Genomic DNA, 15370 nt, shown 5'->3' on the forward strand with positions numbered 1-15370 from the left:
TGAATCATTACACCTGTCATTAGTCATTAATTTGCATACAATCATCCATTCTATATGTGTTACAAGTTAAATAAAAGGAAACTGGCTCAAGTCCTGTATTTGAATCAGCAACACCATTCTGCTCATGTCTATAAGCCAAGCAAATATACTTTGTGCACTACACAAATTGTTTCAGAATCTCAGCCTTTCTATCAGAATCCTCTTTATGTATCAGTATTACACTCATGTAACTCATGCACTGTGTACCAACTTTCATAGCATGTATGAAACAACAGAGTATGTGCCAGATGTACTTTGTTTATCAAGTTGCTAAATCTCACCTTGCATTTGACACAAATGTTTAGCGTTTTGCATTATGCTTTTTAATGAATATAAATCCTGTCTGACTACATTGCCATCCAGACTTGAATGCTGTGTTATAATGGTGTTGGATGACATTATTATAGTCAACTACATGGAATTAATGCTGCATAATCATCTGTAAATTAATACATTTCTTCAAAGAGAAGGTTGAATATTGGTGCATTTAGACCAACCCACCTCTTGAGCAATGTATTTTTATAATATTATTAATACATAATCACGTTTTTTACAGAATTTCATTTGGTAGAGCATGCAAATTTTCTAGAAACTGGAAAGTCTTCCTAATTATTTAGATATTCTTACATTTAGGGTTGTGTCTGTCCTGAATGCGCTGACACTGCATGCGTATTGAGGCCTCTTACAACATTTTAATAAAAAAGTTTTGCACTGAAAAGAATTCCAGTGTGCACTTTTGTCAACTACTTAGACTTCAAAGGCCCTACATTGTTTCTCTGAGCTACAGTGACCTGTGGGGTTATTTTATATTTAATAGGTGGTGTGCTCTGCAAAGCCTGGAAAAGAGGATAATGGAAAAATTTGCATCCCAAGGGAAAATCCTTACCAGATATTTGCAGTTTTCGACAAATGTGCATGGTGGACTTGGCCTGTCACATGATCTGTAGAGAACTACCACTGTCTCATACTTTTTTTACCTATCTGAATGTTTCAAGTTGCTGATTATAAAATCCTGTCTTCATTTCAGGAGGGGACATATCAAAGCTCTTTAGCCCTTCTTCATAGGGTTTTTGATGTATATAAAACTTTATACTTTTATATCTGTACTAAATGTATTCGTGAACAAGTAATTGCTCACAATCAAACCAACAGAAACAATTTTTACAAAATCACAGCTGAGTATTGGAGCTTTATTATAATCTACCTTCCAAACATGGAACATTCATACCTGGATTGCAAATATAACAAAAGAGATTGACATTTTTTTTAATCTTGGAGGTATAATAAAGCTTTGCTGTTCAAAGTAGTCTTATTCTGTGGTGTAAATGTTTTGTTGCTTATCATTTGCTAACTGGGATTGTTTATCACCTGGACTACAAGGGCAAGGGTAAATTAAGTACACTGGCTGGGATTTGTAGACGAGAGATGCAAACCTATGCAGTGCTAATATGAGAGGAGATTGCTGCATGAGGTAGCTCACAGATAAGTAGACATGTATTTGGCATTGTCGTAGAATTGCTCAGACTCTGTGCATGGCTGCTACATTCGATAATAACACACGCTATGTAGTACATGTCTGTGAATCTCAGCCATAGTTTTACAATTTAGTATAGCCAGTCAACAAACACACTTTTTGAAGAAACCAGAGTAGCCATAGAAAACCTGTACAGATGCATGAAGAAGATTCATACTCCACAGACTGAGATTGTATGTCAGGATTAAGTCCCAGACTCTGGAGATGTCAGAGATTTTGTGGATGAAGATACCACGTTACCCCACTTTACTAAGTTATTTAATGATCTTCTAATCCATCTTTTACTTTACAATGAACATCATTTCCAGTTATGTTGTAAATGCTGAAGGTATAATATATTTCGGAAAAAATAATGATTTTTTTTAGATGTTTTTGTTTAAATGTTCCTCATTTTTTGGTACAGTCAAATAAATTTATGTTATGGTAGTCTTCAGACAATGATTTACATGCAACAGCGAGGTGTCTTGAGTAATCAAAAAACATGGTAGTTTAAGAAAAGCAGTTACTTACTTGCAACGTGGTTTCAAAACTATACCATCATGTATGTTAGTTCTTAGTGGAAGATGTTTCACCTGCAAGATCTAGCTGACAAATTGGTTTACTAGAAAGCAAAAATCTGACAGTAAAGAAATAGCTTATACATTAACTTAGGAAGTTATTAGTAAGCCATTAGTAACAGTTCCACATTTTTGTCCACTTTTTCCACATTATGAGAGGTAATGTTCCTTATTTAGGACATGGGAGGTCGAGAGCTATGACCACATACTTTAGAAGAGCAACTGCCTACATAATTGTTTCACTAATAAATAATGAGACATGTTTATTTTCAATGTAGGAAATCTCTGAGACATAGCTGACAATCTGCATAAAAATGTATTAGCTTCTGGGCTGTTAGGTACTGAGCAGTGGTGGGTTCAAACTTTCATGATGTCATGGCAGGACTTTTCAACTTTATGAAAACTTTCAAAGGGTGGTGTTTATCAACAAAATGAAATGCAAAAATAACACACTTTTGCATTGCAAACTGTACAATTAGCCATTGTGTATGGTATGGAGGTTATACCTATCTCATGGAGTTTATTATCTACATTTGGTATGGAAAGTGCAGCAGTACACTTGAGCAATAAAACAAAATGCAATAATAAAGTGATTTTTTCATCAAAAATGTATATGCTTGCACATGGTAGTGTGATTATTTCTAACTTCCGTTTCTTACTACCCTTGTTGCAAAATAAGTTTACAGAAGAAAACTACTATGCATAGGAGTTCTAGGTGATTCACGTACCTGTCAAGTGACAAATGAAAGCAACTTTTTGACCTGAGAAATTTGGCAGAAGCTACTAAGACATATTGAACAAGGGCAACTCAAAAGGCATTTATTGGTGCAACTCAAGTTAAAACAGTGAACAGTAAATGAGTTTACATATACAAGAATTTCCTGCATTGTAGGATTTATTATAACATACTTCTTTTTTATTTCATAAAAGACAGCAATATTTTCAGAACTATAAAATATTCACATTCTGACCTGTTACATTGAGCCTTGACCCATTTCCTTCAGCAGTTTCCAAGTGATCTGATACTCGAAATGTTATTTGGCACTTGTAAACATCTGTGTCATTTACAAGGAGATCACAAATATGAAAAATACTGGTGAGATTATGTTGAAACCACCTGACATAGGCACGTCCTTGAAATTCTTCAGGAAGGACATATTTGTCATTGCTGTAGCTTGCTGGCACTCTGTTTTTATGCATGCCTTTCCATTTTATGGAGACATCCTGTATCTGTGTGTGATTCTGATGATTAGTTAATGTGCAGCTCATAGTTATTGAGTCCATCATTCCTTTCACTGAGACGTCAGGCCTTTGAAGAACCACATTCTCAAATCTTTCTGCAATGCAATACAGAAGCAGATGAGTTAGGTAATTCATCACACTCTGCATACATGTTTGCTGTAACTATTATGTGCACTTTCTGATCATGACATGAGTCTTTTTGTGAGGCATGCTGGGAATGAATCATGATGAAAAAGTGAAACTGTTGAGCTTCCAAAAGGAAGTGTATATCCGTTCAGAACTACTACTTCCTCCCATAAGTATCAGGGTTCTAACATCAGCGGTTGCTGCAGGACTCCTGTTACCTTTGACAACCTTAAACTTGTCATGTAGTTTTTATACCTTTTCAGCCAGTGATAATATTCCACAGATTAAAGCATAAGATATCCCGAGGTGTCTGTGTCACCCATGTATAATGCAATACAATGTAATTAAATAAATCACTGGTAGTTAGTTAAGCAATCTGGCCAAGGTGTTTTCATTGTTAATTTGTTTTTCCATGCCCAAAAAGGAAACTAATACGTGCAACAGACATAACATTCTCTAAGCAAATATCAATAGAAATGTTCAAAAATGTGCAACAGTGACCGATAAAAAATAAATTACAGGTTAAGTGCACTGTTTAAGCTCCTACATGAAGTTATGGCAAAGGGGGGGGGGTGCAGAATTCTAAGCTTTCCACTATGTAATTTAAGCTAGCAGTGGAACAGCACATTAACGGAATAGTTAACAAAATAGTGGTGGCAATATCTACAGAGCAGAGAAAATTCAATTCACCATGAGCAAACTAATAGAAAACCATGAGTAAACCTTATTAGAGGCCTACATGATGTAAATATCAGGTGGGATGGCTGTTTTGTAATTAAAAAACATGATTACAATGGTCATGCTTTGGCATAATTAAATAGACAGACCTATGATGCTGAATAATAAAACAAAATTCAGACCTGAGACCCCACCCCCATGATGCTGAATAATAAAACAGGATTCAGACCTGACACCCCACTCCTTCTTTGTTCACACAGTTAACAGCAGAGACTAAGGATATTACATTACATTAATTACATTACATTATTAATTACAACTAAAACAGAGAAATGGCAGGGACAACAGAAAATTCCACATTAGATTAGTTTCATAATAAATGGAGTTATTTCTGCCAATGGGTTATGCGTTTCATTTTTATTCTCAAGTTCATTCTCCAATTAACTACAAAGCACAAACATAGCCATTGTGACCATATGTTTATTTAATTTTCACCATCCAAACAAGCTGTTGCAATGACAGCATAAACATAGACCTTTCTTAGGGCAGCCAACTCTGAGTAGTTTATTTATCACTCTCCCAGTGTTTTGTCCAAACTCGTTACCTCATCGCACCTTATAGCATTCAATCCATTCATTCCCTGACTTGCAACTCTGATCCTCCACCCAGGAAAGCAGAGGGGATGCACGGGGGGGGGGGGGCTAACCTGCCTCTGTGCCTGCCCCTCTCATAACAAGGGGAGGATGGTTTGGTAGGATAAGCACAACCACTCCACTGAAATGACAGCTGCTGCTCTAAATATGACTAGTTAATATATATCCCTATTGCATGGACCACGTAGAACCTCCTCCACTTGTGAAAGGCATTTGTGCCCAAGTCCATCCCCCAATTAACCACATGACACAAGCATTGTCATTGCGATCATATGTTTATTTAATCTCAACAAGTTAATGTTCACCTTCACCATCCAAACAACCACTCTATGTAGCATATTTACTGCCCTCCTAGGTGCTTTGACCGAATTCATAACCTGTTAACACCTTGCAACTTTATGGAGCCTGCATTCAAACTGCTCACTCCCTGACCTCCAACGCTGATCCTCGGTCCTGGAATGCAAAGGGTATGTCCAAGGAGAAAAATCCACATCTACCTGCTCAATAGGAAACTCCTGTTCCCCCCTTTCTTGGTATAAAGTTAACACAACAAAACACAATTGGTACTGTATCGACTTTCTTGAAAACCACACAACATCATACAGGGAATAAGAAAATATACAAATGACATAAGTGCTAACATCAATATACAACCTTAACAATCCAAGCTAATAGTCTATTTGCTTTGTGTGTGTGTGTGTGTGTGTGTGTGTGTGTGTGTGTGTGTGTGTGTGTGTGTGTGTGTGTGTGTGTGTGTATGTATATATATATATATATATATATATATATATATATATATATATATATAGGTCTTCTTCAAAATTTCTCCCAACATTCCTATATACAAAGAGAATTTGCACATTAAAAAAGTTATAACCAGTATCTGTGAGGTGAATGCCATCTGGTTTAAAGCAAACTGGATCCAATTCTTCAAAGTTCCAAAATTCATCTACTTTTAGCTCAGTGAAGGAAACCACATGCCCAATTCTGTGGTAAATAAACATGTACATTAAATCAGCTACCACTCGTAATCCATGTACTTCCAATGCACCCTCAGTATAATCGCTGACCAAACTAACACAGTTTGGGGGCAGTAATACTGAACCTCACACAGTCTTTCCAGGATCTTAGAAGATAGTTGCCTCTTGGGAAACAAATCAACATCATTCCCCCTGACATGAAGAACCAAGAGATGAGGCTGGCCAATTGTTGATTAACTGAGTCAAACTTCTGTAACAACTCAGTACATCACAAACCTGGAAATCTCCTTCAAATAACCCCCACTGTCAAGCTAAGATTATCACCATTCAGCCTCACCAGTGCTCCTCTAGCTACCAAAGTAATGAAGGAATGACCCATAATAACAACTTGGTAAAAACATGAAACAAAATAAACTAGACAATGGTTAACACTGTCCTTGCTACTACTATTACCTAATATAATTCAAAAAGACAGAGGAGGTCCACCACACAACTTGTTTAATAAGCTCAGTTGAATGACCCTCTGCTGCTAGGTCTAAAGCCCTCTCTGTATGAAAAGAATGTGGTGTAATGCCCATAGAATGAAGGCACTGGACTTCCAGGCCTCTGTGAAGCAGATTACTGAATTCTTTAACAGTCACAGCATTACCGAATGGGATTTAAAAACTTTCAGAGAAGTTGAAGGAAACTTTATAATTACGGATTATGGAGGCCCAATACACAGGCGTAGAAGAGGGGGGGGGATCATGATAAATTGACTTAATGACCTTTCCCTTGTCATTCAGAATTAGACGATTTCAACCAGATACTGGTAGAGTGCTCAGACAAGTATAAATCCCCCCAAGATAACAACAATGGTAATTCTCCATTATGACAGGCATCCCAATACAACCAACACAAGAGACTGATGAATACAGCATAAGAATGATAGTCTGGCAAAACTGTATTACAGCCTGGCAAACAACTTGCTGAAAGAGTTCTGTTAATGGGTCCCTAACTTGTCAAACTAAGCCTTTGTCTGTGATGCAATTCCTTCACATCTGGATCTCAGATACCAGACTCCTGACATAAAGATCCTGTGAGAAAAAGAAAAACACATTAATTGCAGGTTGCACTAGTCTTAAACCTCACAACTTCTACCTCCTACCTTCCAGGCCCCCACTAATAAGAAAACTGGGAAAATGGTGGATGGGGTATATTTAAGGCTGTATATGCTATAAACAAAGCCCAACAATTGATGCCAAAATGGAATTACTCCAAACATTAAAATTAATAGCCACAAAGTTATGATTAAAACACAGAAATACTAAAAGAATCCCTTACACAAGACAACATAAAATTATAAAGTGTAAAGCCACCACAGTTAAATAACTGGATGGCACTTATTATATTAATATACCTAAATTTTCTTTTTTGCTTTTTTTTTGTAAAATTCTTACAAGCAGGGAGACATGATATGGTAATTACCTTACCTATGTTTTGCAAAAGTGCACCTACCCTATTCCCATACAAAGCTTCTTCTTCTAATATTATTATTATTTTGTTTTATTAAATGGCCATAGCCATACTGGTTAAAAGCCAAATGTACCTATGTCCCACATACACAGCCATAATTCTAAACTTTCTGTGATGGCCGTGGCCTGGCCCAACAATTAAGGAGCCTCAATCCTCACCCCTAACACCCGGGAGGTCGTCTCATAGAAAAGGGGAAAGGATAACAAATACACACAGTAAAGTACAATTTCCCTTAAGTGCACACAGAGATCACAGTCAGTCTGGGGCTGGTTGCTTCCTTGCTCTCCAGGTGCCCAATAAGACTCCCCACAGCTATAGGGTCCAGATCTCAGCCTAGCTGGCAATCTAACCTACAGTACCCTCTCTGTCCAACCAGTGCTTCATGTCCCTGCCCAAGTAGCTGACACAAACACACACACTTTGAGATAAGTATTTATACAACTTCACAGACACTCCTGGGAAAGGCTGACACAGATTCTCCAGCTGTGCCCCTTTACTCAGACTATACCGTAGTAATTACTGCCAACACCAGCTAATACTTATCAGCTAGCCAAAGGCCCTTAAAAGGGTGCCCAATTATTACTGTGCAATATTATTATCCAATTGGTAAATGTGACTAAGCAGTCAAGGCTTATTGGAAGGGCTTATTACAGGATCACTTATAAGCATGCAATGTACTCTAGAGCTTACTTATCTCTACACAAACCAGCCACAGGTAAAAGATTTTTTAAATATTTAATAATAAATACTAAAAACATAATACAATACTACTACACCACAGCACTATCCAAGAGTTCAGAGATCACACAGAATCTTAAAACAATACAGTAGGAAAGTTCTGATATAACAGAAAAAATACTTAAGTCTAATCTTTATAGTCCTAGCTATTTATACAAGAAAACATACTTCTAAGATACTCCTTACATAAAGAGAGCATAAGGCAGTGCTGAGAGTTGGATATGAAGATCAAAATGCTTACAGTCTCTCTCTCTCTCTGAGCAATAGTTTTTAAACTCACTCAAACATTTCTGCTGGGCCCTCCCAGATTACATCATTTTGACACTAAGGTTTTCCCAGTATATACATTACATCATTTTGACACTTAGTCTGGAGTTCCCAGGCCAACAGACTACATTATTTAACAATCTAACAACTGCTCAGGAAACTACAACAATAAAAGACATTTCACAAGTTAAAACAATAGAAATATTGTGTACAGCTAGCCTATTCAACACCACTATCTAGATCAAAAGGGTATACAAGACATAATTTTAACTTCAAAAGAACAGATGTGAAATGCTTGGCTTAGTTTTCCTTACAGCAGATGGCAATGTTGCTACAATCGTGAAGTTCAACATTTTACAGTGTTATCTTTCATTTAAGAAACAAGCCTGTATTTCAAATTTATATTTACAAATGATAGAATTATGTATCAAATTCTATTTGACTAGGCTGGTAGCCTTCACTCCTTCTCTACCCCAATCTTCACATCTCTTCCACCCCTGGAGAACTCAAGCTAGTTTTTCAAGTGACCCTTAATAAACTCCGCTTGAGAAGGTTAGGTCTATCTGTATGTACCTCACCCCATTCCCTGTCTTGAGAGCCCATCTGCATTGGCACTGCTACCCCCACTACGGTGCTGCACTGACATATCATATGCTTGCAACCCCAGGCTCCATCTTAGTAACTTGGCATTTTGCTGACTGGCTCTGTTTAACCATGTTAGAGAGTTGTGATCTGTCATTACAGTGAATTTTCTTCCATACAGATAAGGCTGAAGTTTCTGCAGTGCCCACACTATGGCTTGACATTCCTTTTCTACCACTGCATAACATTCCTCCCTGGGTTAGAGCCTATGACTGAAATAAACTCCCTCTGAAGAAATCTGGCTAAGTACAGCCCCCATCCCATGGTTTGAAGCATCCACTTGCACGACAAATTCTTTGCTGTAATCTGGACTGGCTAACACAGGGGGTCCTCCCAAAGCTTCTTTAAGCTTCTGGAATGCCTGCTCACATGCTGGGGTCCACACTACCTTATCTGGTATGTTCTTCCTTGTCAGGTCTGTGAGGGGAGCAGCTATGGTACTATAACTAGGGACGAACTTTCTGTAGTACCCTGCTGTCCCTAAGAATGCCCTCACCTGCTTTTTAGTAACAGGTGCAGGCCATGCCTGAATAGCTTCCACTTTGGCGGGTTCTGGCCTTATCTTACCACTCCCCACTATATGTCCTAGGAAGGAGACCTCTGCCATACCCACCTGAAATTTGCTCGTCTTAATTGACATGCTGAAGGTACTCTGGCCAGGAATGGCTGTAGATGGCAATATCATCTAGGTAAGCAAGGGCAAACCCTTCTGCTCCTGCTAGGATATTATCCACCAGCCTCTGGAAAGTTGCTGGGGCATTTTTCATCCCAAAGGACATCTTTGTGAACTCATACAAGCCAAAATGAGTCACAAATGCTTACTTCTCTCTAGCACTGGGAGTCAAGGACATCTGCCAGTAACCCTTGGTAAGATCAATGGTTGTAAGATACTTAGCCCCACCCAGCTGCTCTAGGGCCTCATCTGTCCGAGGCATGGGGTAAGCATCCGACTCTGTGTGACTATATAATTTCCTGTAATCCACACAGAACCTGGTGCTGCCATGCTTCTTTGGCACCAGCACCACTAGGGAGACCCAGGGACTGTTGGACTCTTGAATCATCCCTAGTTCCAACATTTCCTGTAACTCCTCCCTTAGAGTCTGTTTGACTCTGTCAGGCACCCTATAAAGGGCAGCCTAATAGGCCTTTGGGGTCCTGTATCCACCCGGTGCTGCACCAGGTGGATGCACCCTAGTTTCCCAGTGAACATGTCCCCAAATTCCTGCAACACTGCTTGGATTTATCGAACCTGGGTAGGAGATAGCTGCTGGGACATTGCTACCCCTTCCACTGAGGTGTCAGCCTGAGCCTCACTGAGGAGGAGATCGGTCCCAAGATCTCCTTCAGACTCCTCCTGCAATCCAATGCAAATGCTCAGCACAAGGTCCTCCCTATCATGGTAAGGTTTCATCATGTTAACATGGTACAATTTGTGCCCCGGCCATCTGCCTAGCAGTTCCACCATGTAGTTAACATTACTTACCACCTTGTAGGGACCCTCCCAAGCTGCTTGTAGCTTGTTGTGTCTGACAGGAATAAGAACCATTACCTGCTGCCCCACAGCATACTCTCTAGGTCGAGCATTCCTGTCACACCACACCTTTTTCTGTTGGGCTTCTGCCAGGTTCTCCTGGGCCAATTCCATGAGTTCCCCGAGCCTTGTCCTGAGGTTTAGGACATATGCCACAACAGACTCCTTGTGAGTCTTACACTCACCTTCCCACTCATCTCTAATTAAATCTAGAGATCCCCTCACCTTATGCCCATACAGCAACTCAAATGGTGCAAAACCTGTGGATTCCTGGAAAACCTCTCTGTAAGCAAACAACAGATGGGGAAAATATTTGTTCCACTCCCTCTTAAACTGATCTGCAAATGTCCATAGCGTGAACTTAATTGTAGAGTTTAACCTCTCAACAAGACCATTAGTCTGGGGATGGTAGGGGGTGGTCTTCATGTGCTTCACCCCACAGGACTTCCACAGACAAGCCAGCAGGTGTGACATGAAATTGGCACCTCTGTCAGGCAGTATTTCTTTTGGGAAACCTACCCTGCTGAAAATATCTAACAAAGCATTTGCCACCTTCTCTGTCTCAATGGAGGACAAAGCCACTGCCTCAGGGTATCTTGTAGCATAATCCACTACCAGTAGGATATACTTGTTCCCTGTGGAACTTGAGGTACTCAGAGGACCCACAATATCCATAGCTACCCTCTGAAATGGCTCCTCAATCACAGGCAAAGGCATCAAATGAGCTCTCACCTCGTCTCCTACCTTGCCTACCTTTTGGCACTGCTCACAGGTCCTGCAGTACCCCGTTACATCTCTGGAAATTCCAAGCCAATAGAAGTTCTGCATAATATGCCTCTTTGTATGTTTTATGCCCATATGACCTGCAAAGGGAATATCATGGGCTATGGCTAGAAGTGCCAGATGGTAGGCTCTAGGCACTATCAACTGCTGTACTCTCTCACCTTCTAGCCCTCCCTCAGGGGTCCACTCTCTGTATAGTAAACCTTTGTCCCAGTATACAGGTTCCCCCTTTCCTTGAGAATCAGGTGCCTCCCTAGCGACCTGCCTCAGCCCTTGCAATATAGGGTCTGAGAGCTGAGCCTGTCTCGACTCTCTCCTTGTAACCCTTCTAAGCTCCCCTTCTACAGGAAGTTTGGCATCCTCTGACAGTGGCACCTCACTGTCAGCCTAGGTACTACTACTCACCTCTACCTTTGCAGTTACCCTGTCTAAGGGAACATCAGTACCCACAAGCAGCTTAAGCTCACCTTCAGTCTCACTGCTACAGCATAGCTCACTCCCTGAAGTAACCACCTCAACAGTCCTGGCTGCAAGTATGCAGTCTGTCTGGGTCTCCCCCAGGCTACCAGACCCACATGCTTGTCTCCTAGCCTCACTGCGCATAACTACATAAGTACATGGTACTGCCTCATCCAAATCCTTCCCTCTCAGGACATCTGCAGGATAGTAGTTCCATACCCCTTTTGTTTCAAGACAACCCACTATTAGCATTTGTCTTTCCCACTTACTGGTTCCCCACCTTGCCTCCATGGACATTGGTATGCTACATGGCCCCACTGGTTGCATTCAAAACATTTCACCCTAGGTCCTGGACGTGTACCTGTACTAGTGGCATCCCCTGCTACTGGCAGATTCTGTTGGCGCAGCCTGTGCTGCCCACTATGGGTTCCTTTAGACCCATGAGCAGTACTGGGGGTCCACGTCCTGTGCAGGGCTGCCCTGCTTGCCAGGTATAGGTCTCTCTTCTTCCCCAACTCATCTGAGGTAGCACATTGTCTATCAGCTAACCAGATCCTCATGTCCTCAGGCAAAGTGCTAAGGACTTGTTCCCTCACCAAAAGGTCTGCCAGCCCTTCAAAAGTGGTGACCTGACATCCACTCATCCAGCTATGAAAATAAGTGCTCAGTTCAGCAACCTATTCACACACACTTTCATCCACCTTGCGTCTATGCTCACAAAACTTTTTCCTATACATTTCAGGTGTTAGCTTAAAACATTCTAAAAGACATTTTTACAGCAGTATAATCAAAACCGAGTCAGGCATTTTTGCTATAAAAGTTACAGCTATCCCATGGAATAAGGGGGTCAGCAACTGTACCCAGAGCATTTGGTCAACACTGTACTGTTTGCATACCCTCTCAAACATATGAATGAAACTATTAAAATTATCCCCCTCTTTAAATTGTGGAAGAAATGTACTGACCTGTTGTGCTTCTGGGGTCCAGTTACTTCCTTCCCCATTACCTCCATGACTCTGGTGAAGAGTCAGCATTTCCCTCTCATGCCTTCTCTGACGCTCCTTTTCTTCGGCTTCTATCTCCAAACACCTGGTCTCCAACTCAAGTTTTTTTTAGCTCCAGCTAGACTTTTATGTCCACTGCAGAAAGGTTGAGCTGTCCATTTTCTGAAGATATTGTATCCCCACTGCCAGTCTTATTGTCTTTCGTGGAAAGGTTGAGCTGTCCATTCTCTGAGGATATTGTATCTCCACTGCCAGTCTGATTGTCCTCCTGGATGCTGTTTTCTGATGCAGCTGTAACCAATGCTGCAATCAGGTCTGCCTTAGTCAGGTTTCCATGCACCATTCCCCTAGCCTGGCACATCTCCACCACCTGGCTCCTTGTCAGCTTTCCATACTTCTGTGCTGACATGCTGCCTGCTCACCCTGACTAACTAAGCTAACAAAAGAAATAAAACAATTGTGATCTGAACTCTGACTGTTCACTGCGTGGCTGATTTAGAGTACAAAACACCTTCAGAGATCACTGTACATAAGCTACAGGATTCACTCTACCCACACCACTACAAGCCATTTAGTATATGAAGTGGATCCCACCACTGCAAACCATAATATGATGGCTGTGCCCTGGCACAGCAATCAAGGAGCCTCAATCCTCACCACTAACACCAAGTAGGGCATCTCATATATGAGGAAAGGGTAATAAATACACACAGTAAAGTAGAATTTCCCTTAAGTGCACACATAGATCACAGTCAGTCTGAGGCTGGTTGCTCCTTTGCTCCCCAGGTCCCCAATAAGACACCCCACTGGCACAGTTATAGGATTCAGATCTCAGGCTAGCTGGCAAGCTAACTTCCAGTACCCTCTCTGTCCAACCAGTGCTTTGTGTCCCTGCCCAAGTAGTTGACACAAACACACACACTTTGAGATAAGTATTTATACAACTTTACAGACACTCCTGGGAAAGGCTGACACAGATTCTCCAGCTATGCCCCTTTACCCAGACTATACCATAGTAATTACTGCCACCACTGGCTAATACTTATCAGCTACCCAAAGGCCCTTAAAAGGGTGTCCAATTATTACTGTGCAGTATTATTATCCAATGGGTAAATGTGACTAAGCAATCAAGGCTTATTGGAAGGGCTTATTACAGGATCACTTATAAGCATGCAATGTACTCTAGAGCTTACTTATCTCTACACAAACCAGCCACAGGTAAAAGTTTTTTTTAAATATTCAATAATAAATACTAAAAACACAATACAATACTACTACACCACAGTGCTATCCAAAAGTTCAGAGATCACACAGAAACTTAAAACAATACAGTAGGAAAGTTCTGATATAACAGAAAAAATACTTAAGTCTAATCTTTATAGTCCTAGCATTTTTACAAGAAAACATACTTCTAAAATACTACTTAAAGAGAGCATAAGGCAGTGCTGAGAGTCGGATATCAAGATCAAAATGCTTACAGTCTCTCTCTCTCTCTGAACAATAGTTTTTAAACTCACTCAAACATTTCTGCTGGGCCCTCCCATATTACATCATTTTGACACTAAGGTTTCCCAGTATACACATTACATCATTTTGACACTTAGTCTGGAGTTCCCAGGCCAACAGGCTACATTATTTAACAATCTAACACCTGCTCAGGAAACTACAACAATAAAAGACATTTCACATGTACACTCTAGTAATTATTCCTTAAGTTAAAACAATAGAAAGAATGTGTTCAGCTAGCCTCTTCGGCACCACTATCTAGATCAAAAGGGTATACAAGACATAATTTTAACTTCAAAAGAATCAATGTGAAATGTTTGGCTTAGTTTTCCTTATAGCAGATGACAATGTTGCTACAGTCTTGAAGTTCAACATTTTACAGTGTTTTCTTTCATTTAAGAAACAAGCCTGTATTTTACATTTATATTTACAAATGATAGAATTATATATCGAATTCTATTTGACTAGGCTGGTAGCCTTCACCCCTTCTCTACCCCAATCTTCACACTTTCATTCTCCAAAATGTGAAATTATCACTTTTAGCCAATAAGAAAGAAATTATATAATTCCCTCTCTAGGCACAAGTGGATATTTAAGCACTTTATCTAATATCAATAACTTAATAAATCCCAATGAAGGAATCATTTTAGCCTGAAGGTTTGAGTAATTGTAAAACCTATGATGGTCCAGTAACATTATTATGCCCCATCTGTATTCCAGTGTTGTTGTATTCCCTGTTAGTAGACCATCAGAGCATTTCTTATTTTGTTTTCTGACTGAATTATGGGAAGGCTAAAGCCTTACTGCAATTTATACAGAAGATTATGTCAGTAGACATGAAAAAGTATGATAATTTATTATTTGCACTATATAAAGCTAAATGTTGCATCAGCACACATACTTGAACATGTACATACCCAGACACACACTCCACAAGTTTGTGGTACACATATTTCCTTACTTCATTACTCTTTTTTAACCAGATGAGAGTCATTAGGTACAGCTGTCTGGTTTCAAAAGTGACCCAAGAATTTTTATGTGGTTAAACAATTTGGTCAGAAGTCACACAGTGTGGAAGTGGAAATTCTTAGAACTAAACTCGGATTTCAATAATAC

The 15370-nt window shown here is 40.0% G+C and overlaps 1 protein-coding gene across 1 annotated transcript in view; it reads right to left on the reverse strand.

The window, feature by feature from the left end:
- The window catches only part of LOC122813731, a 181990-nt gene that overhangs the window by 96121 nt on the left and 70499 nt on the right, over positions 1 to 15370 (reverse strand). The window contains exon 2 of the mRNA XM_044086203.1: positions 3102 to 3467. Coding sequence (XP_043942138.1) covers positions 3102 to 3467 — 366 coding nt within the window. The remainder of the gene's footprint in view (positions 1 to 3101; positions 3468 to 15370) is intronic.

Source organism: Protopterus annectens, chromosome 10.part0 (genome assembly GCF_019279795.1).
Source record: "Protopterus annectens isolate FY-2018-M chromosome 10.part0, PAN1.0, whole genome shotgun sequence".
NCBI classification, from domain to species: domain Eukaryota; kingdom Metazoa; phylum Chordata; order Ceratodontiformes; family Protopteridae; genus Protopterus; species Protopterus annectens.